The 22,499-nt window shown below is 41.0% G+C and overlaps 2 protein-coding genes and 1 long non-coding RNA gene across 8 annotated transcripts in view; 2 read left to right on the top strand and 1 right to left on the bottom strand.

Annotated features, from left to right (window-relative positions):
- NUP160 (nucleoporin 160) overlaps positions 1–7,701 on the top strand; it is a 54,802-nt gene extending 47,101 nt beyond the window's left edge. For all 3 annotated transcript variants that reach the window (XM_073808941.1, XM_019948309.3, XM_019948310.3), the window contains 8 exons: positions 715–775; positions 1,557–1,667; positions 1,844–1,967; positions 2,940–3,041; positions 3,666–3,807; positions 5,472–5,597; positions 6,031–6,135; positions 6,599–7,701. In XM_073808941.1, coding sequence (XP_073665042.1) covers positions 715–775; positions 1,557–1,667; positions 1,844–1,967; positions 2,940–3,041; positions 3,666–3,807; positions 5,472–5,597; positions 6,031–6,135; positions 6,599–6,688 — 861 coding nt within the window. In that variant the 3' untranslated portion in view covers positions 6,689–7,701. The remainder of the gene's footprint in view (positions 1–714; positions 776–1,556; positions 1,668–1,843; positions 1,968–2,939; positions 3,042–3,665; positions 3,808–5,471; positions 5,598–6,030; positions 6,136–6,598) is intronic.
- Positions 7,702–8,741: 1,040 nt separating this feature from the next.
- LOC141279391 (uncharacterized) lies at positions 8,742–14,965 on the bottom strand. The gene is made up of 2 exons (XR_012333533.1): positions 14,662–14,965; positions 8,742–8,980 (listed from the first exon to the last, which is right to left on the bottom strand). It is a non-coding gene; the product is annotated as an uncharacterized lncRNA (long non-coding RNA).
- The window catches only part of FNBP4 (formin binding protein 4), a 38,216-nt gene continuing 30,123 nt past the window's right edge, over positions 14,407–22,499 (top strand). For 2 of the 4 annotated variants that reach the window (XM_073808942.1, XM_019948103.3), the window contains exons 1-4: positions 14,411–14,670; positions 15,662–15,751; positions 21,551–21,687; positions 22,214–22,397. In XM_073808942.1, coding sequence (XP_073665043.1) covers positions 14,445–14,670; positions 15,662–15,751; positions 21,551–21,687; positions 22,214–22,397 — 637 coding nt within the window. In that variant the 5' untranslated portion in view covers positions 14,411–14,444. Of the gene's footprint in view, positions 14,671–15,661; positions 15,752–21,550; positions 21,688–22,213; positions 22,398–22,499 lie in introns of all 4 variants that reach the window. The other 2 variants (XR_002179004.3, XM_019948104.3) reach the window with 2 other exon arrangements.

Here is a 22,499-nt window from a genome sequence, read left to right as displayed (position 1 = left end):
TCAGTAACATATTTTAGCTAAGTGAGCCAAGTTGGCAAACAACTCCATTTCTTTGTCTAGTAGTTACAGTACTTTTGTGAGAAGAGCTGTGCTAGTTGAAATAAACATAATTTACGTTGAGAGAATTTAAGCCTGAAAGCTCTGGATCATCGTTAATGAAAAAAAAAAAGGGTATATATTAAAAATGAGGGGCTTCCCTGGTGGCACAGTGGTTAAGAATCTGCCTGCCAATGCAGGGGACACGGGTTCAAGCCCTGGTCTGGAAAGATCCCACATACCGTGGAGCAACTGGGCCCATGAGCCACAACTACTGAGCCTGCGCATCTGGAGCCTGTGCTCCACAACAAGAGAGGCCACGCACCGCGATGAAGAGTGGCCCCCGCTTACCGCAACTGGAAAAAGCCCTCGCACAGAAACAAAAACCCAACACAGCCAAAAATAAATAAATAAATTTTTTTTAATGAATAAAATAGAAAAAAGAATAAAAGTTCCCACACACAAAAAAAATGATATGAAAATAAAATGCTCATTTTTCAGGGACTTCCCCAGCAGTCCAGTGGTTAAGACTCCACGCTTCCACCACAGGGGCATGAGTTCAATCCCTGGTCAGGGAACTAAGATCCCACATGCCACACGATGCAGCCAAAAAATAAAATTAATTTTTAAAAAAAACCCTAGTTTCTCACAGTTATATCTATTGTTTTGTCTTTTCAGTATGATCGCCCTGGAGCATCCCCTAAGAGGAATCATGATGGAGAATGCACAGCTGCCCCAAGTGAGTCAGGGATCTCATGCTGATTCTTTGCTGAAGAGCAATTATATTGTTATAGTAGTATTCTTTATATTTATTTTTTGGATAGTAGTTGTAATACTGTGTATAATTATATTGTAGTATATTGTATATGTATGGTAGTTATATTATTAAAATATTGTAAAGTTCCTTCTTGGTAGTTTGTTTTCAATATTCTGTTAAAGGTTGTCTGGTAGCTCTTTGAAACTTTGTATGCCTGTATGGGAAATGAAAATGCTTAAAAATGTGTGTGTGTGTGTGTGTGTGTGTGCGCGCGCGCGCGCGTGTGCATTTGTTGTTTGTTGTTTTTAAATCAGCTTAGTACCAAACGTTTTTTTATCAGGCTCCTTTGGTATCACCATGGAGGCATGATTTCCTTCCTTAAAGAGCCTGGGTTCTAGAGTCAGGCACAGTTGGTTTTAATTCTGCCTCTCACTTTGAGCATGCTCCTTTCTTACTGATAGAGATAGCAGTGTTTCACAGTTGTAAGAGTTAATTGAAATTATTTGTGAAAGGCCTTGCAAGCGCCTCCTCATTTGCAGCTGTTGTCATTAGAGTCCTTTGATTTGACTCAGCTGTAGTGTGAGACCGGGATGTTACTTTATTTTTCAAGTTAGCTTTTATTGAACCCCTTGTTTTCTCCCCACCTTCATGAAATTAAAACTGAATGTTACTTAATTTTTAGTGGGAATTGACAGGTTGAGTTAGTCTAATAGGCACTTCCTTTGTACTTTGGGAATTCAAAATGTTTTTCTTTGGCTTATAGCAAATAGACAAATTGAAATCCTGGAACTAGAAGATCTGGAGAAAGAGTGTTCCTTGGCTCGCATTCGCCTCACTCTAGCTCAGCACGATCCCTCAGCAGTCGCGGTTGCAGGTAGGCATTCAGCACCAACAGCACATTTTAGGGCCGGGCAGTGGACATAGTATACTAGATGGGTATTAAAGCATGTCATTGTTATTATGAGGTATTCATCAAGGAAGCAGTCTTTGGGTTCAGTTCATTTCCATATGCCGTTGGGTGCACTAAATAGCTCTTTTCCATTTCCGCAGGAAGTTCGTCAGCAGAGGAGATGGTCACTCTCTTGGTTCAGGCTGGCCTCTTTGACACTGCCATAGCACTCTGCCAGGCTTTTAAGCTTCCCTTAATGCCAGTCTTTGAGGGACTTGCTTTCAAGTATGTATGCAATTGTCTTTCAGTAATCTTAATTTTCTAATGCAAAAATACTCTGCTGTTGCTTAGTGTGAAGCAGTAGTCACACGAGCCGGTATCCTACAAGGCTGCTTTAAAAAACAGTTTTTGTGTAATACACACAATGATTTTTTTTTTTTAATCTTGATTTATAGCTTCTTTTGAGAAATCATATCTGGCATTCCTGAGCCCACATGGCCACATGACAGTAGATAACCTGGGTTAAATAGTGGTGTCCATTTAGATAAGGCATATGTTCTCTTCAATCCTTTAGGACATCTAGTGGCCCCTGCAAACATTGTTAAAAAGTACTTCTTATTAAAGTTACATTATACCTAAATATTAGTCAAGTTGTTTGTGAGTTAGAAATAAACCATCAGATTTTTTTTTTTTTGGCTGCGTTGGATTTTCCTTCCTGCACGCGGGCTTTCTCTCTCTAGTTGCAGCGAGCAGGGGCTACTCTTCGTTGCGGTGAGCAGGCTTCTCATTGTGGTAGCTTCTCTTGTTGCAGAGCATGGGCTCTAGCCGCACGGGCTTCAGTAGTTGTGGCACGTGGGCTCAGTAGTTGTGGCTTCCAGGCTCTAGAGCGCAGGCTCAGTAGTTGTGGCGCACGGGCTTAGTTGCTCCGCGGCATGTGGGATCTTCCCGGACCAGGGCTCGAACCCATGTCCCCTGCATTGGCAGGCAGATTCTTAACCACTGCGCCACCAGGGAAGCCCACCATCAGAATTTTTCATCATCAATTTTCTCTTGTAAGTAAATAATCTCAACACTTATTAATGGCCTTGTGGGTTATCCAGTTGTGTGGCTGTGAGGAGAGGGAAGAGCCAGTACCCAGGGTGAATTTAGTAATAGACTAGAGCTAAAGTTGTCATCTCGTCTCCAGTTTCAGTAGCAAAATAATGTGGTGCTTTTCAGCAAATTAGTTTACTCTGTGTGGAACCATTTTCATTGCAGATGCATCAAATTGCAGTTTGGAGGAGAGGCAGCCCAAGCAGAAGCCTGGGCCTGGCTAGCAGCCAATCAGCTCTCATCAGTCATCACTACTAAGGAGTCTAGGTATAGCCCTAGTCTTCATCCAACCCTGCAAGGGCTTACCCTCCATATCCTTCCCCAGTGTCTACCTGAATGTACTTTAGTGTCTTCAGAATCCTTCTCTAACAACCCTAACCCTCAGTAAACTTCCCTTTCCTGAATTGCATTTATAATTTGTATTATGCAGCTTAGCACTTTAGAATTATAGCATTTTACAGTCTTGAAGTCTTCTGACATTATTTTTCAAACCCTAAATTAACACCAGAATTACTATCAAAGTACAGATTACAAGATATCACCCTAATCTTCTAAATCAGAACTACTGCATGATTCTAATGCTTGATCAGGTTTGGAAATAGTGGTCTGAGCCAATTTCCTTGTTTTAGAAATCTGGAACAAACAAGTAAAGTGAATTGTTTAGTTGAGTTAATATGTGGTTATTGGGAAATACAAGAATCCAAGTCATCTAGTTTCTAGTACCACCCCTAAGTCACATTGGCCCTAATAATGTTAGTTGTCATTTAGCTGTATTATCAATTCTGTTGTGAGTGTCTATAAAGATTTTTTCCATGTAAATACATGTTTTGAATGGTACTATAATTATCTATTAAGAATCTGGAACTCAAAGTCCTTTCTCCTTTTATCAAGTGCTACAGATGAAGCATGGAGGCTATTATCAACTTACCTGGAAAAGTACAAAGTCCAGAATAACTTATATCACCACTGTGTAATCAACAAGCTCTTGTCTCATGGAGTGCCTCTGCCTAACTGGCTTATAAACAGTTATAAGGTAAGTGGTATCTTAACTTATAGAGAGTAAGAACCTGGTCTTTATCGTCCTGAATAACTTCATGAGATGATTAAAAAGGAAAAGATAGAGTGACAATTTATGGAAATATACCGACTTATATACTTACAGCTTCTCAGTCTCAGCTAAAAACAGTTTACTTCAGTCCTGTGACGTACTGGGTGTTCAGATTTAAAGTTCTCCGTGTTGGTGATTAAGTTAATGCATGCTTGTGTGCTCACTGAACAATGAGTGTGTATTTAGAACAATGAGTATATATGGAACACAGCATTCACTATTCATTACTCAAAAAATTCACAGGAGTGAGTGGAATTCTTTTCAAAGTCTACTGTTGTAGTTTATCTTATGACAGGGCCGAAAGCAAGCTCGTCACACGAGATGAATTGTGCCGAAGCACAGCAGTAGAGGGCTGCCGCTCGCTCAGGCAAAACAGCGCCGTCTGTCCTGCTGTGGTAGCTTTTATTAAAGCATTATCTAGGTTTACATTTTAAGACTTATTTTCTTAACATTCCAGAAATGCCAAAGCAGCAACATATGTTTCTATTGATTATACAAGCAATAATGGGCTTTCTTGAAAACATGCCGTGCTTCGTCCTTGAGCGCAAAAGCAGCACAAGGTTCCCACCATTATTTTGATTATACTGAAGTAGCACAAGGACATTTCCTTGCATTCCCACCACTCTGATTATACTGAGGACATCTCATGGATCAGTGCCCAAAGCACCCAATGCTTCTTCGCAGGCCCCCGGTTTGCCGGGCGGGGGGCTTATGGGTCACATCTCCTTTCCATGTCCTCAGTTATTCCACTACATTCTACAACAGTGTTTCTTTCAGTTTCTGTCAAAATTGGGTCCTTGGGCCACCTGCATTAAATTATTTTGATGGTGGGCTTCTTCAAAATATAGATTCCTGAGCTCCATCCCAGACTTACAGAATCAAATTACCTCGGAGTTGGGATCCAGGATCTATATTTTAACAAGGTCATGATTTGATTTGATGCATGCTAAGTTTGAGAACTACTGTACCTGAAATACATTGGGCACAATAGGAAAAGAGAATATAAAGCTTAAGAAAGTTAACCTATTTTTTTAAGTTAAAAAGTAGAGAAAGCAACTAAGATGGTAAAAGTTAAGACTGTGATCAAATCAGAATATAGAAAGCATAATTGACATAATTGACATAATTAGGAGAGGCCTTCCAAACTGAGGCTGTATCACTTTTCTCTCACCCTGAGTTAAATACAAATGTAATTCAAGCATGTAAAGTTGGTGATTCTTTTAACTTCTTTCTCATTTGTCATTCGTATGTTTCTGAGAATTAATGTGACTATGTTATCTCTGGTATTCAGCATTTCTGGGAAGGTTTGTTGACTTACTACTGTGGAAACAAATTAGGAAAGAATTAAAATGTGTCTTAGATCACAGAACAGGTGAGGAAGGCCACTTAACAGAAAGGGCCTCACAAGGTGCGCAGAGGTAACTGGGCTCTTGGGAATCCGACCCTCATCCCAAGATAAGTAAACCAAGGTGTTTGTTTATTTATAATGAAAAGTATAAATGCCAGGGAATCAGACACTCAACATCCTTTGGTCCATGCCCAGGTAAGATGGAAATTGGTAAGTGTTCTCAATCACTAACTTTTTACAGAAGGTTGATGCTGCTGAGTTGCTCCGTCTCTACTTAAACTATGACCTTTTAGAAGAAGCTGTGGATTTGGTTTCAGAATATGTGGATGCTGTATTGGGAAAAGGACATCAGTACTTTGGAATTGAGGTAGGCTTGTATCCACATTTCCTTTTAATTCTGTATTATCACACTTTCCTTTTCCAAAGTTTTTTCAGATAATTTACATCTAAATTTCAGACTGGAAATAGTATCATTCATTGACAATTTAGAGAAGAGTTTTGTTGAGTGTGTTTATCCCTAATCAGCCTTAGCCCTACTTTAAGATAAAAGATGATATGAATTTAAAAATACATTTGATTTAACTAAGAAAAGGACCAGTTCCCCAGTTGAAAAGAGATGCGGGGTTCCAGTCATGTACCGTGTGCACACGTGTGTGTGCGCACATGCATGCACACACACAATTTCTTGTTGTGAAAACAAGTAAAGCATTTCATGTTATCGAATCCTGTGGAAGTAGCTACCCAGATGAAATGGTCCACTTTTCAGATTTTCTTCAAATAATAGGTATTTTTCTTTCCAGTTTCCACTGTCTGCAACAGCTCCAATGGTGTGGCTCCCATACTCTTCCATTGATCAGCTTCTGCAGGCTCTGGGAGAGAACAGTGCCAACAGTCACAACATTGCAGTGAGTAAACCCTCTCCTGGGGCATTTTATATAAGCCCTTGCGTTAGCAGTTACACCTTAAAGCTTGCTTTTCTGGTTCTCAAGGATTAAGGAGAGGGCAGAAGCCATTTATTGCCCTTCACATGCTGCCCAATCCCTTTATGAGATGATTAGTTAAGTCAGATATAACCTCTCTGGTTCTGGGAAGAGAGCTAATAAAGCTTTTATTAAAAATACTGGTATGATTTGCATATTTAGAAATTCGTTAGGGAAACAGGGTTGGAGTATTGTATATAGCAGAAAAGTCCAGTTATATCAGTGGAGTCACAGAGCAGACTCCTATACTGAATGGTGGTTAAATGAAGCACAATGGCTCACAACTTTATTAGGGGAAATCTGGTTGCTGAAGTCAAAGTGATTGATAACTTTAGTCTTTTTCAGTCCTTGACCTATTCTCCAATGATTCCCTTCTTTTCTCCTACAGCTGTCCCAGAAAATACTTGACAAATTGGAGGACTACCAGCAAAAAGTTGATAAGGCAACACGGGACTTATTATATCGTCGGAACTTGTGATCTGGATGGTTGCCCAGCCTTTGGAACTGCTTGGTGCCTCTTAGGGCTTAAGACTTTACCCAACAGGAAACCTGTACTCCAGGCCGGTTTTTATACCTGTAAATGATGTGTACAACAGTCAAGTCTGCATTCTGCACAAGAAAGAAGGGCAGATGAGTCACAGGACCTGTGCTTGCTGGTGGTGCTAACACACAGTTTCTGGTTTTCAGCCTTGGTCTCAGACAGCTGCTTTTGTATATGATTCACAAGCTTTTTTAGAGTTTATATTTTTTTAAACTACCGAAGACATTCTTTATCTGAAAATTAAAACCCACCTACACTTTCCAAAACAGCTGATGGTTGTTGGTTCGTTGTAGCTGACCACCAAAAGCAGTCACTGCAAATCCTTTCATTCTTCCCTATCACTTTTTGTATTTCAATGGAATTATTTTGGTCCAGAACTGACATGTATTTTCTGTATTGCAAACAGAGGCTAATGATTTTGCATACCCTTTTCATTATTTATTGTGGAGTTTTTTTATGATCTCCAATAAGGTATTAAGTAATTTGCCTAGATTAAGCCTAACGTGATGACCAGCTGTTAAGGAAGATATCTTTTTTTTTTTTTAAGGAAGATATCTTGAATCTGGTTCTGAGGCTAAAGTGGAATAAACTCTTAGCTAAGAAAAAATTGAAAATTTATTATCTGTAAAAGTAATACATTTTCAAAGTAAATTCCATTAACCTCTATGATTTATGATAATCAAGCCGGACTTGATCATACAGGCAGTCTAATAACGTATTGGACCAAAATATAAACTTTCCTCTTCAGATTCAGAGGCATTCGTGGCCACAAATTCGGGGGGACGTGAAAAAATAAACTCTTGAATTTTATTCTGTATATTAAAATTTATCTTTTAAGGAAACCATCTGTATAGTACTTGCTTATATGCCCTTTGATCTTTCTTGAGTTGTTCATAAGCATTTAATTTTTATGTCAATACCATATTTACATTATATATTTTAAATAACAATGTGAGTTTCCCTGTGGTACTGTTATTGGTAGATACTGCGGTATGTGACTCTTTCTTCACATTATCTCTGCCACGATTAATGCGAAGTGTTTGATGCAATTAGGGGCCACAAGATGTCTTGCCTTTCCAGCTCCATAAACTTGTGGCTTACAACTGTAGCGAGAAATATATTTTGACCTGTATATACATATATAACCAAGAGAAAGCTTTCACAAAATATGTATCCTCACTTGATATATTTTCATGAGTGACTAATGGATGATAACCTACAGCCTGAAAAATGTCAAACCCTCTTGTAGCCATTTCTGAAAGATAAGAAGTAGCTCAAGACTGGCCCTGTTGCAGAAAGCTGTTCATTTGCATTGTTGAGCAAAGCAGTGGTTTCCATGGTGGCAGTTCATAAGACACTGACCAGCTTTTCCTGTCCTCACTATTTTAGTTCAAGACCTAGAACTCATGCTGGAGCCAGCCCAACTCTTCTGTCAATTTTCTTCCACCTTCCTCACTTTGAAATCCAACCAGAACAGAAAAAAGGTGTCCACATTCTTTCACTTCACTTTTCTCATCACTTTGAGTCCGCAGTTTCGTTTTCTGGACCATGTGATGTATTAATAGCATCGTCTTTCCTTGTGTTTTCCAACTCTGGCAATTTCCTGATTACAAATTGCTATTAAAAGGGGTCCCTTCTTTTTTAGTGCTTAACTACCATTAAATAAAGGTGTGACTCTTGGAGGAAAACTTCATAGTTCTTAAATAATTTAGCATAATGTAACTAGTAAGGTTACACCTTTCCAGCCTGTGACAATAAAAGTAGGTACCATTTCTGTTAATAATAGAGTTTATGGCACACGGAGTTTCATATTGACCATTCTTACCAAGTTTATTGCTATGATTTTTGTGATCTAAGAAAGCTCATTTGTTCTACAGAGCCACTCATCAGTGAACACATTCTAGGTAACAGAATTAACCTAATTTACCTCAACCTAATAATACTTTTATTTTCTACTAGAACACAGTATATATTATAGAAAATTCTAACATTTGTTTTTTTTAATTTTATTTATTTATTTATCTATTTTTGGCTGTGGTGGGTTTTCGTTTCTGTGCAAGGGCTTTAGTTGCGGCGAGCAGGGGCCACTCTTCATCGCGGTGCGCAGGCCTCTCTTGTTGCGGAGCACAGGCTCCAGACACGCAGGCTCAGTAGTTGTGGCTCACGGGCCTAGTTGCTCCACGGCACTTACATTTCTTTTAATCTTCACAGCTCTTTCCAATTTTGTACCTAAAAACAAAGATAGTCCTGCATTATTTTTTAATATAATCGGCTCATCATTAACCCTAAGCCACAAGAATATACCTTCCTGTGTCTGCACAGAACTCCAACATCAAAAGACATTTATTGTTCAAATGACTTATGCCAGTTTCTAGAGACTAAAAGTAGGTATTTCTTCCAGTAAATGAGGCTTCATGGTTTAAATGAACTTCCATGAAACACACAAGGTCAAATAATGTGGTATAATAAAGAGTATATCTGATCTTTTTCCCCTATTCCTGGCATAGAGATTATAGAACCCTTGTAGTTTCCTGAGTGAAGAAGTCTTTGTTATGCTAATAAGGTGACTCTTGGCAGGGGGGCCCTTAGATAGCTTCAGGATAGGGCTAGTCCCCAGGAAGACCCACCCTGTGATGGTGAATATAGGGTTAGAACTTTGGGCCAGAAGGACAGGGCAGGGGGCTTGAGATTGAGTTCACTCACAGTCACAGTGGCCAGTGAGTCAATCAACCATGCCTATGTAATCAAGTCCCAGTAAAAACTGGACACCAAGGCTGAATAGAGCTTCCTGGTTGGAGAACACATTAATGTGTTGGGAGGGTGACATGAGGACTCCACAGAGAGACAGCATGGGAGCTCTGTGCTCCCTCCCACACCTCACCTTGTATCTTTTTTTTTAAATAAATATTTGGCTGCGCTGGGTCTTAGTTGTGGTATGTGGAATCCTCATTGCCGCGTTCAGGATCTTTTAGTTGCAGCATGTGGGATCCAGCTCCCTGATCAGGATTGAACCTGGGCCCCCTGCATTGGGAACGCAGAGTCCCAACCACTGGACCACCAGGGAAGTCCCTCACCTTGTGTCCTTTATAATAAAACTGGAATCATAAGTATAGTGCTTTCCTGAGTTCTGTGAATGCTTCTAGAGAATTCAAAAATGTGAGGAGGTCGTGGGAACCCCTGATATTATAGCCAGAAAGAAGTGTGAGTGGCATGGGGACCTCATGTGGAGCTGGCTTCTGTAGTAAGGGCAGTCTTGTGTGGGACTGAGCCCTTAAACCTGATTGTTACCTCCTGGGGCTTATCCCCAGAATTGAATTGATCAAAGTACACCCAGTTGGGAGTGAGACAATAATGACTGTTGACCTAAAAAATATATACTGCCAGTTATTTCTCCAGCAAAGATAGATTTATTCGGAATCATCAGACAATTGCAATCCAGGGTCTTGCAACCAAGGCATGCCATGTGCAAGTCCCCCCAGGGCAAGGGAAGGAGCGAGGAAGGGGGGGGGAGTTGGGAGAGCTATAGTAAACAAAGCACTTGGCTTTTCATTGGCTGAGTCCTTGCTAGGAAAGAAGAGTTTTCTTCCTATTGAGCTCTGCTATCATCCCAGGGCATGAGAGCTCCCAGTCCTAGTCTCCCAAGACTATTTAATTGAGTTTTCCTTTTTTTTTTTTTTTTTTACATTTATTTATTTTTGGCTGCGTTGGGTTTTCTCTAGTTGTGGCGAGCGGGGGCTACTCTTCATTGTGGTGAGCCAATTCTTATTGCGGTGGCTTCTCCTGTTGCAGAGCACGGGCTCTAGGCACACGGACTTCAGTAGTTGTGGCATGCAGACTCAGTAGTTGTGGCTCGCGGGCTCTAGAGTGCAGGCTCAGTAGTTGTGGCGCATGGGCTTAGTTGCTCCGCGGCATGTGGGATCTTCCCGGACCAGGGCTCGAACCTGTGTCCCCTGCATTGGCAGGCGGATTCTTCACCACTGCGCCACCAGGGAAGTCTGAGGTTTCAGTTTATTAATTTCTTACATGATAAAATTTAGATGAATTAACACACACAACCCTAAAACTTCATTCTACACTGCTGAAGCTGGGATTTCTGTGGACAGTCTTCCTCTGCAGCATATCTCATGTTGAAGTTCCAAAAGCCAGAGCTTTAATATGGATTAGGAAGGTTGGCTTTTGAAATTAACATCAAATACAGAGTAAAGACATCGCCCACCAGTCATGATTATAACTAAATATATTTGAAAATGCATGTTTATTTAAATGATTGTTCTTCCCAGGTTTCACTTGTCAAATGTAAGCTCTGATAATTTGATTTTACTAATTCCAGAGCTGTTTAGGTCCCCGGCAATCAAAGAGCAGGCCTAATTTTTCTTTAAAGGGAGTGACTGACCATGTTTACTCACCCTGTGTGGAGACGTAAAAAAAAAAAAAAGCCAGATAAGTAGTTTAGGTTTTATAGTCTACACAGTTCTCTGTCACATATTCTTTTTTTTAATTGATTACTTATTGAAGTATAATAGATTTACAATGTTGTGTTAATTACCGCTACACAGCAAAGTGATTCAGTTATACATACATACATATATATAAACATACATATACACAATCTTTTTTTTACTCTTTACCATCATGGTTTATCACAGGATTTTTTTTTTTTTTTGGCTGTGTTGGATCTTCGTTGCAGTGCACAGCCTTCCCATTGCAGTGGCTTCTCTTGTTATGGAGCACAGGCTCTAGGTGCAAGGGCTTCAGTAGTTGAAGCACACGGGCTCAGTTGTTGCAGCACGCCGTCCCCAGAGCACACGGGCTTCAGTAGTTGCAGCATGTGGGCTCAGTAGCCGTGGCACATGGGCTTAGCTGCTCCACGGCATGTGGGATCTTCCCGAACCAGGGCTTGGACCCATGTCCCCTGCATTGGCAGGTGGATTCTTAACCACGGCACCACCAGGGCAGTCCTCTGTCAGACATTCTTTTGTTTTGTTTGTTCAACCCTTTAAAAGGTAGGCCTGGGATTTCCCCAGTGGTACAGTGGTTAAGACACCATGCTTCCACTACAGGGGCGTGTGTTCAGTCCCTGGTTGGGGGAAGTAAGATCCCACATGCCATGCTGCACAGCCAAAAAAAAAAATTTTTTAATAAATAAATAAAAAGCAGGCGTAATTTAGCCATGATTTGTCCATTCTTGGTTCAGATCCTAATACCTTCTCTGAGGCCAAAAACAGTAAAACATGTCTCTAAAGCCAGTGGTTCTCAACCCTGGCTAAGCATTAAAATAAAGAGCTTTTTAAAATAAAATTGATATGAGCCCTGCACTCTCAGCCCTGATTCAGATTCTTATATTGCTTTAATACCCTCCAGATGGTTCTCTAAACAGCTGGGGTCGAGAACCCTGGCTACAAACATTAAGAGCTACCTCCAAAAATATAAATTTCCCCCAAGGAAAACAGCCTTTCACATTTCTATGCATTGTGGTTTAGCTCATAATCTCACTTGTTTACAGCCAGTTTTATAATAGGATCTGGACTTTCATGTAAACAAAATGCTCATTAGTAGTAATAATAGCTACTATAGAATAATTGCTTATTTTGTTCCTGGCTGCATTACAAAGAGCTTAAAACTATGATGTAATTTAAACTTCACAACAACTCTATGGATACTATCACTAACATTTTACAGTTGCAGAAACAAGTTTAGGGATGTTAAGAAACTTGTGAGAGGGCTTCCCTGGTGGCACAGTGGTTAAGAATCTGCCTGCCAATGCAGGAGGCATGGGTTCGAGCCCTGGTCCGGGAAGATCCCACATGCCGCGGAGCAGCTAAGCCGTGCACCCCAACTACTGAGCCTGTGCTCTAGAACCCAAGAGCCACAACTACTGAGCCCGCACGCCTAGAGCCCATGCTCTGCAACAAGTGAAGCCACCGCAATGAGAAGCCTGCGCACCACAACTAGAGAAAGCCCGTGTGCAGCAACGAAGACCCAACACAGCCAAAAATAAATGAAATAAATTTGTTTTAAAAAAAGAAACTTGTCATAGCAATCACATCTGGAAGGTGCTGGGGTTGAGTTTTGAATCCAGATGTTTGGCTTCAAAACTCCTATGTACAACTACTGTGTATCAACTACTTCTTTTAATAAATAAATCAAAAAAAGAAAGGGAGAGAAAGAAATCATTGGTGACAGCTTCAAAACAGCATATTCTCCCCTGCTTCTAGCTGTTAATTTTTCAGAAGTCTTGGGGGTCTAATCTCAAACCACTCTAATCCAGGTATTCCTCCCATAGGTAAGAAAAGGAAAGAACTCTTGCTACTTATTTCTAGTTTGTATATATTCAAGCACTATATTCATTCAAAAACTGAGTGCTTGTGTTCCAGAAAGTGCATTTCAATACTGGGAACAAAACAGACAAGTCACTGCTTTCATGGCTTTTGCACTCAGCAACCAATTTAAGGGTTCATCTATAAATGAGGAATATGATCTATAAATTAGGAATAATGATATCTACCCTATAAAGTTGTGAGAATCAAATGCAATTCTACATATAAAGTCCTTAGACGGTACCTGACACATAGTAAGTGGTCAATAAATGTTACATATTATTAGCATGCTCTAGCAAGAACTGAGTGAGCGCTGGGAATATAAAAATATATACCACTGGGGACCTCCCTGGCTGTCCAGTGGTTAAGTCTCTGAGCTTCCAATGTAGGGGGCGTGGGTTCAATCCCTGGTGGGAGGTGCGGCCAAAAATATACCACTGGATTTCTTAAACTCAATTTAGAAGTGGGAGACGAGTATCAACGGTAAGTCAAGTTGCTAGGGAGGGGCTCAGCATTGAGATAAAAGGTTCAGAGATGTTATGCCTGCAACGGGTCTTGAGGAAGGAAAATAATTTTGCCACACGATGCCGTAGTTTTTCCAACTAGTGTGAAGGAATGAAGGTGAGAGAACCGCTCCGAGTGGCTGGCTCCAGAATGGGACAGGGGAGAGGAGAGTGCTAAAGGAAGATAAATCTATGAAAGCGGCCACGTTGGGAAGGCTCCTGTATCCCATCACAATTTAGGCTCTACCCTCGTATGCACTATGTCGTGATATTTTTCCACTTGATAAGCCACACGATGAGACGTCATCTTTGTGCCCCAAGAAAAACTTCACAAAACCATAAAAGACCTACTATTTTACCTAATGTTCAATGTTATATCCAAAGTAAGCCACAATAATCAGGGCGAAACTTGGGAAAGGGCCTGGAAAGCAGCACAGCTTCCTGGACGACAAACGACAAGAAACACATAGGCAAGAACGGGTACAAAATGGAGGACAAGACGGTAGAGAATAGACTCCGCAAAAACCGCATGGGTGGAGCCTGACGTAATTGGAAGCAAGTCTAAACTCACATCCTTCCGTACTATTCGCTTGACTCTGACCCTTTTTCCTTGTCCATTGGCTACCGGGTTCTTCAATGTGTCAAAACAGCCAATCGTCTAGCCCCGTGGGTAAAGTCCTCCTTCCCCCCCGGGGGAGGAGCCAGAAGAGTGTACGGGGCCCAAGGCGCTTGCGCGGGCGCACGCTCCGCCGGTTAAAAGCGGATCCTTCTAGGAGGCGGTGTCGCAGTGTATGAATATTGATTACGTAGCGTCGCGCCGAACGCCCGCCCCTCTAGGTTGTCCGACGCTCGCAGCTCGCGTTCGGGCTCGCGATGGGGAAGAAGTCCCGGGCGGTACCCGGCCGTAGGCCTATCCTGCAGCTCTCTCCGCCAGGTCCGCGGAGCAGCACGCCGGGACGGGACCCAGATCCGGAACCCGACACCGAGCCGGACTCGGCGGCGGCGGCGGCGGCGGCGCCCAGCCAGCCAGCCCCGGCGACGCCGACGACAACGACCGCGGTCACTGCCGCCGCGGCGCCGGACGACTCACCTTCAGAAGGTAAGCGTGCGCGAGGGGCCGCGGCGCCTAGGTGGGGCGTCCGAAACTCGAGCTCGGGGCTCGCGGCCTAGGCCTCTCGGGCGAGTCCTAGGAGGAAGAGAAACCCGGGCGGGCGGCGTCCGCATCCGAGGCCTGTTGCGTGCGGCCTCCGGTGAGGACGGCTGTGAGCCCAAAGCTGCGGAAGGGGCGGCGGAGCCGTGTGCGCCCGGCCGGAGCCGACCCAGAGGCGCCATCATTGGTGCAGGGATTGGCCCAGGCGCCCAGTCTGCTCAACGTCTATTCTTGGCTTTGAATAACTTACGGGGTAAATGTGAGAGTGTGCGTTTCCGCGTCCTAGGTTTGGTGACCGTGGAACCTGCCGTTTCCTACACGGCATCGGCTTTTCCTTTTCGTTTTTGTTGAAATTGAGAGAGACCCTTTAGAAGTGAGCATACCATTTTTATTACGCCAGCTAAAATGTAAGTAACTCCTAGTTGGCAGGTTTCCCAAAAATCCCTGGAGAGGTGGTGTTTGTGGGTTCCCAAGTACTTGTGTTTATCCCTAGAATGGTACTTGGGTTAAGAATAACCGGACTGGGCTATACTGCAGGGGCCAGACGCCGGAAAAGCCCCGACCATTTCAGGTTTAAAAAACAAAAAAAAATCACGTTGGGTGGCTCTTGCGAAAAAAATGCTCTAGTTGTGCTTTTCGTAAAAGCCTTCTGGTAGCCTGGAGAAGATTTATTCTGTGTGTGTGTTTTAACTTTGGATTATTTCAGATGTAATTTTTATATACGGTGTTTAAATTCTTAATGTTAAAGCCACTAGGCAGATGGAAGATTCTAGTTATACTGGTTTTCTTTATTTGGGTTAGTGATGAGTTACAGCTACCCTGTTTTTAAATTGATGAAATCTAGACTTGAGAAGTCACAGATTGTTTTGTCACCTGTATAGTTTTTTCTGTGTTCCGTCGTCTGACTGTAGTTTTCTTTTGTTTGCTTTTTTAAATTCAGATGAACAGGAGGTGGTGGTGGAGGTTCCTAGAGTTCAGAATCCTCCCAAACCAGTCATGACCACCAGGCCCACTGCCGTTAAAGCAACAGGTATGGTTTTTTTTTTTTCATCTTTTCTACATTAGGATCAAACCGTGTTTGTATATAGTGTTTTGATGAATGTTTCAGTGTTGCTAATTTATATTCCTCCCATAAAATGGAAATTTTAAATCTTTGTGAGGGCTTGTTGGTATATATACTTTAACCAATGTAAAAGAAATTTTATTTATTTATTTATTTATGGCTGCGTTGGGTCTTCATTGCTGCGCACGGGCTTTCTCTAGCTGCAGGGAGCGGGGGCTCCTCTTCGTTGTGGTGCACAGGCCTCTCACTGCGGTGCCTTCTCTTGTTGCGGAGCACGGGCTCTAGGCACGCGGGCTTCGGTAGTTGTGGTGCGTGGGCTCTAGAGCGCAGGCTCAGTAGTTGTGGCACACGGGCTTAGTTGCTCTGCGGCATGTGGGATCTTCCCAGACCGGGACTGAAACCCATGTCCCCTGCATTGGCAGGCGGATTCTTAACCGCTGCGACACCAGGGAAGTCCCTTAACCAATGTAAAATTTGCTGTTCCCTTTTCTCTGTACCCAAATTACTTTGTACTACTTTTTCTACTGATGCTATTTTGTAACTAGTTTTCTAGCTCCCCATTATCTTGGCATTCTTTAGGGACACCAACAGTGTCTTTTCATTGTGTTATTTCTCTAACACACAGCTTTGATTGGTACCTAGCAAATGTTGGTGCAGCTGAAAATTGCTCTTATTGATTATTTTTTAAGCATGAAGGAATATTTGCAGTGATGGTTTTGTAGACAAACCTGGGTTCAAATCACCACTCTAGCATTCATACTAAAACCTCAGGACATCATTTATCTGTAAAATAGATCTTACAGCCCTAAGTTATTTTGATGATTAAATTGAACAATATATATAAGTTTCTAACACAGCAAGTGCCAAGAATGTTAGTTTTCTCTACTCTTTATGTATCTTGAAAGATTAAAGTATGTTTTGATACTAAATATTCTATAATTGGTAGTAATTTTATTCTTCTGAATTTGCAGGACTTTTTGTACTATGTGACACCTGAAATAATAGATGCTTGTTCCCCCCTACCCCGTATTTGCCACTTAAAAAAAAAGTATGGGTTGGAAAAGGTAAAACCACATTGTGAGAGAAATTCCAGAACTAGGAAATAGCATTTTGTATTTGTAAACTACATATATTATTTCATTTGGGTCTTCTAAGGATTATGTGCAATGGATAGAATTTAAATGTTCTACGAGAAATTTCCTTGGTTGCAGTGTCAGTCAGCACTTCAGACCTTTATGTGCCTTGTGAACAGAACTGTTTTCATTCTGTTCAGCTTCATCCTGCGGCGTAAGAATGTATCAGCTTTACACTCCATCCCTCCCCACTGCCGTTGGCAACCACAGGTCTGTTCTCTATGTCAGTGAGTCTGTTTCTGTTTCATAGGTAGGTTCATTTGTGTCATATTTTGGATTCCACATATAGGTGATATCATGTAGTGTTTGTCTCTTTCTGACTTGCTTCACTTAGTATGATGGTCTCTAGTTCCGTCCATGTTGCTGCAAATGGCATTATTTCTTTTTTTTTTTTTTTTTTTATTGCGGTGCGCGGGCCCCTCACCGCTGCGGCTTTTCCCGTCGCGGAGCACAGGCTCCGGGTGCACGGGCCCGGCGGCCATGGCTCATGGGCCCAGCCGCTCTGTGGCATGCGGCATCCTCCTGGACCGGGGCGCGAACCTGCGTCCCCTTCATCGGCGGGCGGACCCTCTACCACTGCGCCACCAGGGAAGCCCCTTTTTTTTTTTTTTTTTTTTTTTAAATAGCTGAGTGGTATTGCATTGTATATATGTGCCACATTTTCTTTATCCATTCTTCTGTCAGTGGACATTTAGGTTTTTCAGATATTCTGTTTCTTCTTGACTCAGTTTTGGTTATTTGCATCTTTCTAGAAATTTGTCTATTTTAACAAAGTTGTCTATTTGTCGCTATAATTAGTTCAGAATATTCTCTCATAATCTGTAAGGTCAGTTATGACGTCCATTCTTTAATTTCTGGCTTTGGTAATTTGTGTCTTGTCTCTTATTTTTTTTGGTTAATATAGCTAAGTTTTGTCAATTTTGTTGGCCTTTTCCTAGCATCAAATTTGGTTTCGTTGATTATCTCTATTAAATTTTTTGTGTCATTGATTTCTGCTTTTAATATTTATCATTTCTTTCCTTCTATTTGCTTTATAATTGTTTGCTCATTTTTTTCTAGTTTCCTATGGTGAACGCTTCAGTTGTTGGGTTGAGATACCTTTTTTCTTTTTTGACTTAAGGCAATAAATTCTCCTCTAAGCAAAAAAAAAGAAAAAAAAGAATATATCAGCTTTATTCATTTCTTACTTACTAGTTGGTATGCGCATAGGAAAAAGTTTAACGAAAACAAAAGGGAAGCAATTTTCCATTATTATTTGCATGGCTTTGTGAAACTGTAGATACTCAAGAATTGATATATATATGTATATATTTTTAAAATTAATTTATTTTATTTATTTTTGGCTGCGTTGGGTCTTCGTTGCTGTACCCGGGCTTTCTGTAGTTGTGGCGAGCGGGGGCTACTCTTTGTTGCAGTACACGGGCTTCTCATTGCAGTGGCTTCTCTTCTGATGCATGGGCTCTAGAGCGCAGGCTCAGTAGTTGTGGCGGACGGGCTTAGTTGCTCCACGGCACGTGGGATCTTCCCGGACCAGGGGTTGAACCCGTGTTCCCTGCATTGGCAGATGGATTCTTAACCACTGCGCCACCAGGGAATCCCTTGATATATTTTTTTAAAGATGATTTTAGTTAAAGAATTTACTTTTATCACTATAAACATGCTGAATTTCTTTGCACAAAAATGAAATTTTAAGTTATTAAAATATGCTTTTATAATATAGTAGAGAAGCATATGTAGTATTTTTATGCTAACAGATATTATGGTAAATGCATGTGAAATTATCTAAGGGAAAATTTAGAATAAGTTCTGTTAAATTAGGCCAACAGACTACCATGATAGTCAACAGTATTTAAGCGTCTTCTAGAAAAGGGTATTTAATGTGGTTCCATAGATGAGTGTCAGACATCTGTGAATCCCCTGAAATTGCACACTCAAGTGTGTCTTCCTGAGAGAAGGTCCACAGCTTTTATCATTTTGATTGTTAATAGCTTTCTGTGACCAAAAGAGTTAAAAATCACTGTTCAGTGTTATGAGGAAATAGTTTCTAAGGGGCATAAGGCACAGTTACTGTTTGAAGCTTATCAGGAAAGTAAAGTATATATCTAAGAAATAAATAATTTACTGCCCGATACCATTAGTTAATTTGCAAATTGTGTGGCACCATCCATTAGAGGTAAGCATATTGAGGTTTGAGGAGTCAGTACTCCTCAAAAAAGACTGCTAAGGACTGGCTCTGAAGATTGGCCTTGTTTCCTCTGGCTTCATTTAGCAACAGCTTCTCAGTAGTAGTCTAGAAGCCTGGTCCTGTGAAGCTTTTGGCTTTCTAAGATTATGCAATTTTGTATAGTATTGTGAGGTTTTTTTTTAGTGTTATTCTAAATGCATGCCTGTTTTTATTAATGTATAGAATAAATTTTCAGAGATGTAATTAGAACTTGTTTCATGACTTGATTTTATCTTTTATTCCTTTAGAGTTACCTTTTGTCCCCTTAACATCATTTTATGTAATCCCATAATGGTCTGATTAATCATAAAGTGATATTGTGTCTGGCACTATGCTGGAATTCGCTTTTCCCGTCCCCTGTTTGAGAGCATTTGAGTTGTTTACAGTTTTTGGTTATTTAAATGAGGCTCTTAAAAGCTTTGTGCAAAACAATTTTTGTAATTATTTCTTAGGGTTATATTCTCAGAGATGAGATTATCTAGCTATAAGAAACTTTGAGAGTTTTGTAGTTCTTGGTATATGTTACCAGATTGTTCTTAAATATTGTATCAGTTTATGGTGTCGCTAACAGTATTAAGTATGTGTCTTTCCCCCAAATGCTGCGTTTAATCGTTTTCATTTACTTTGCTATTTAATTGTCATTATGTTATCAGGAGTTTGGAAGAGGTTTTAAGTGTGTAATATGAAAAGCTCTGAGTTGAAGAGAAAAAGACTAGGTGGAGCCTTGGCTAAACCTTTTTTTAAAAAATAAATTTATTTATTTTATTTATTTATTTTTGGCTGCATTGGGTCTTCGTTGCTGCCCGCTGTCTTTCTCTAGTTGCGGGGAGCGGGGGGCTACGCTTTGTTGCGGTGCGCTGGCTTCTGACTGCGGTGGCTTCTCTTGTTGCAGAGCACGGGCTCTAGGCGCACAGGCCCAGTAGTTGTGGCACACAGGCTTAGTTGCTCTGCGGCGTGTGGGATCTTCCCGGACCAGGGTTTGAACCCGGGTCCCCTGCATTGGCAGGCGGATTCTTAACCACTGCGCCACCAGGGAAGCCCTTGGCTAAACCTATTGCCCTAGAGACCCACTCGGAGCCTGGGGAATTACCCCTGCTTGGGAATTTTGTAGTCAAAATTCCACACGGCTCACCTGGTTGGAACCTTTTACCAAAAGATACAGAATTAAAGAACTAAGGCCAGTGATTATTGTCTCTCAACTAAGAAGTGTGTTTATATAAAAATATAAATTTCCCATCCTCCGCCTTCCCTGAAAAACTCATCAGTGCTAAATACTAAAATGCAGATTTTTTCTGTACAGAAATGTCTTATGTAGTTCTATCTTTATCTCTTGTTCAGAAAATGTGGAAAATTGACTGGTATGACCCCACCCCCAAAATGAGATATAATATATTTGGTAACTGGAAAATGGAGATACTGTGAAATATCCATTTAAGAATCTTCCTAATCAGTTTAAAATAATATTTTGGAAATTGATAGTGTAACAACTTAGCTATATACTAAAAAAATAATGAAGGTGAAATTTATGTGGCTAAAACAATGAATGTGAACTTTTGTATGATAAATGAAGCAATTTGTGTTCATGTTTAGGTGAATCCATGAATTTGTTTACAGAATTATGACAGAGAAAACTAGGTTTTACCTCCTGATAAATCTGTTCAGTTACCAAGGCACTGGAAAATTTAGTCTTATTAATAGCTGCACAGTCTAGCTAGACTTAAATATTTCATATACCTATTATAATAAAATGATATATGAAGAGGGTATATATGCTCACTTAATTGTAACATTAGAGTAGCCATAGGTGATACAAAAGGAAATGGCATAAGCATTGATCAACTAGTAAAAAAGTGTATAATTTCAGTTTTTTTTTAAGAAGGAAATTGCATTGCAGCATCACAGAGGCCATACCTAATACCATTTGAGTGGGAATTTTGGTTTTAGCTGGGTTTTTGTTTAGCTGGGTATTTGTTGCTCACCTAGCATGTTAGGTTCTGTTTTAATTTGTCACTTCTTTTTTGAGGAAAAAAAATCATTGAAAAAGAGCTTTGTTTTTCACTTTGAAAATCTCCTTGTTTCATTTACTAAACCCTAATTGGTTTACTTGTTTGAGATGGACACGTAAAACAACAAATTCTAAAATCAGGATATACTATGTGTTATTTTGACAGAGGGAGTATGAGGTTGAATAATTGAGCATATATTTTGAAAAGGATGTCAAGTTGCTATGCAGATTGATTTTATTAGCTCTAAGTGCATAGTCAGTTTGTACCTCTTTTTGGTAGTTCATTGAAGACTTTTTTGAGGTTCTACAAGTAAACTAAATGGCTAAAGAATCATATTTTCTCTTGGATACTTCCTAGGACTTTTTGACATTGTTATAAACGTTGCTTACCTTTTTGTTTCCAGGAGGTCTGTGCTTACTTGGTGCATATGCTGACAGTGATGATGAAGAGAGTGATGTTTCAGAAAAACCAGCACAGTCTAAGGAAGCAAATGGAAACCAGTCAGCTGATATTGATAGTACATTGGCCAACTTCCTAGCGGTTAGTGGTGTTTTTGTTTGGGTTTTTAGTTATTGAACACTTTGGGATCGGAATTTCAAGTGGTTAGCCTACTTGTCAATCTATGTCTGTCTCTCCTTTTTTTTTAGTCTCTCCCCATCTCCTCTTTTTGTGACAGTTGTAATGAGAAAAATGGGGAAGAGGAGGGTTTTTTTTGTTTTGTTTTGTTTTGTTTTTTCAGTATGCGGGCCTCTCACTGTTGTGGCCTCTCCCATTGCTCCGGACACGCAGGCTCAGCGGCCATGGCTCACGGGCCCAGCCACTCCGCAGCATGTGGGACCTTCCCGGACCGGGGCGCGAACCCGTGTCCCCTGCATCGCCAGGCGGACTCTCAACCACTGCGCCACCAGGGAAGCCCAAGAGGAGGGTTTTGACTTGGGAAGCTGAGACTTAAGCTTCTCAAGTCAAAACCCTGTGTGTGTGGGATTTTTTTTTTTTTTTTTTTAAGTGATGGCCATTTTTCTGGTTTAATGTGATTAATGAGTTTGTCACTATTTTCATTCTAAAGGAGATTGATGCTATAACAGCTCCTCAGCCTGTAGCTCCTGTAGGAGCTTCTGCTCCACCTCCAACTCCACCTCGGCCAGAGCCAAAGGAATCAACATCTGCCCTTTCTTCCACTACCCCAAATGGGACAGACTCAACCCAGACTGCAGGGTGGCAGTATGATACTCAGTGTTCACTGGCAGGAGGTAAACTTGATCCTTTGAGTTTTAAAGAAATCTAAAGTGTAGTTCTTAAAGGTGTTCTAGGCATTGAGGTTCCCAAAGGTGAAAGCCTGTGTGCTTTAGCCC

Source organism: Tursiops truncatus, chromosome 8 (assembly GCF_011762595.2).
Source record: "Tursiops truncatus isolate mTurTru1 chromosome 8, mTurTru1.mat.Y, whole genome shotgun sequence".
Classification (NCBI taxonomy): domain Eukaryota; kingdom Metazoa; phylum Chordata; class Mammalia; order Artiodactyla; family Delphinidae; genus Tursiops; species Tursiops truncatus.
Note: the sequence above shows the minus strand (reverse complement) of the source record. Positions and strands in the feature narration are given on the sequence as shown.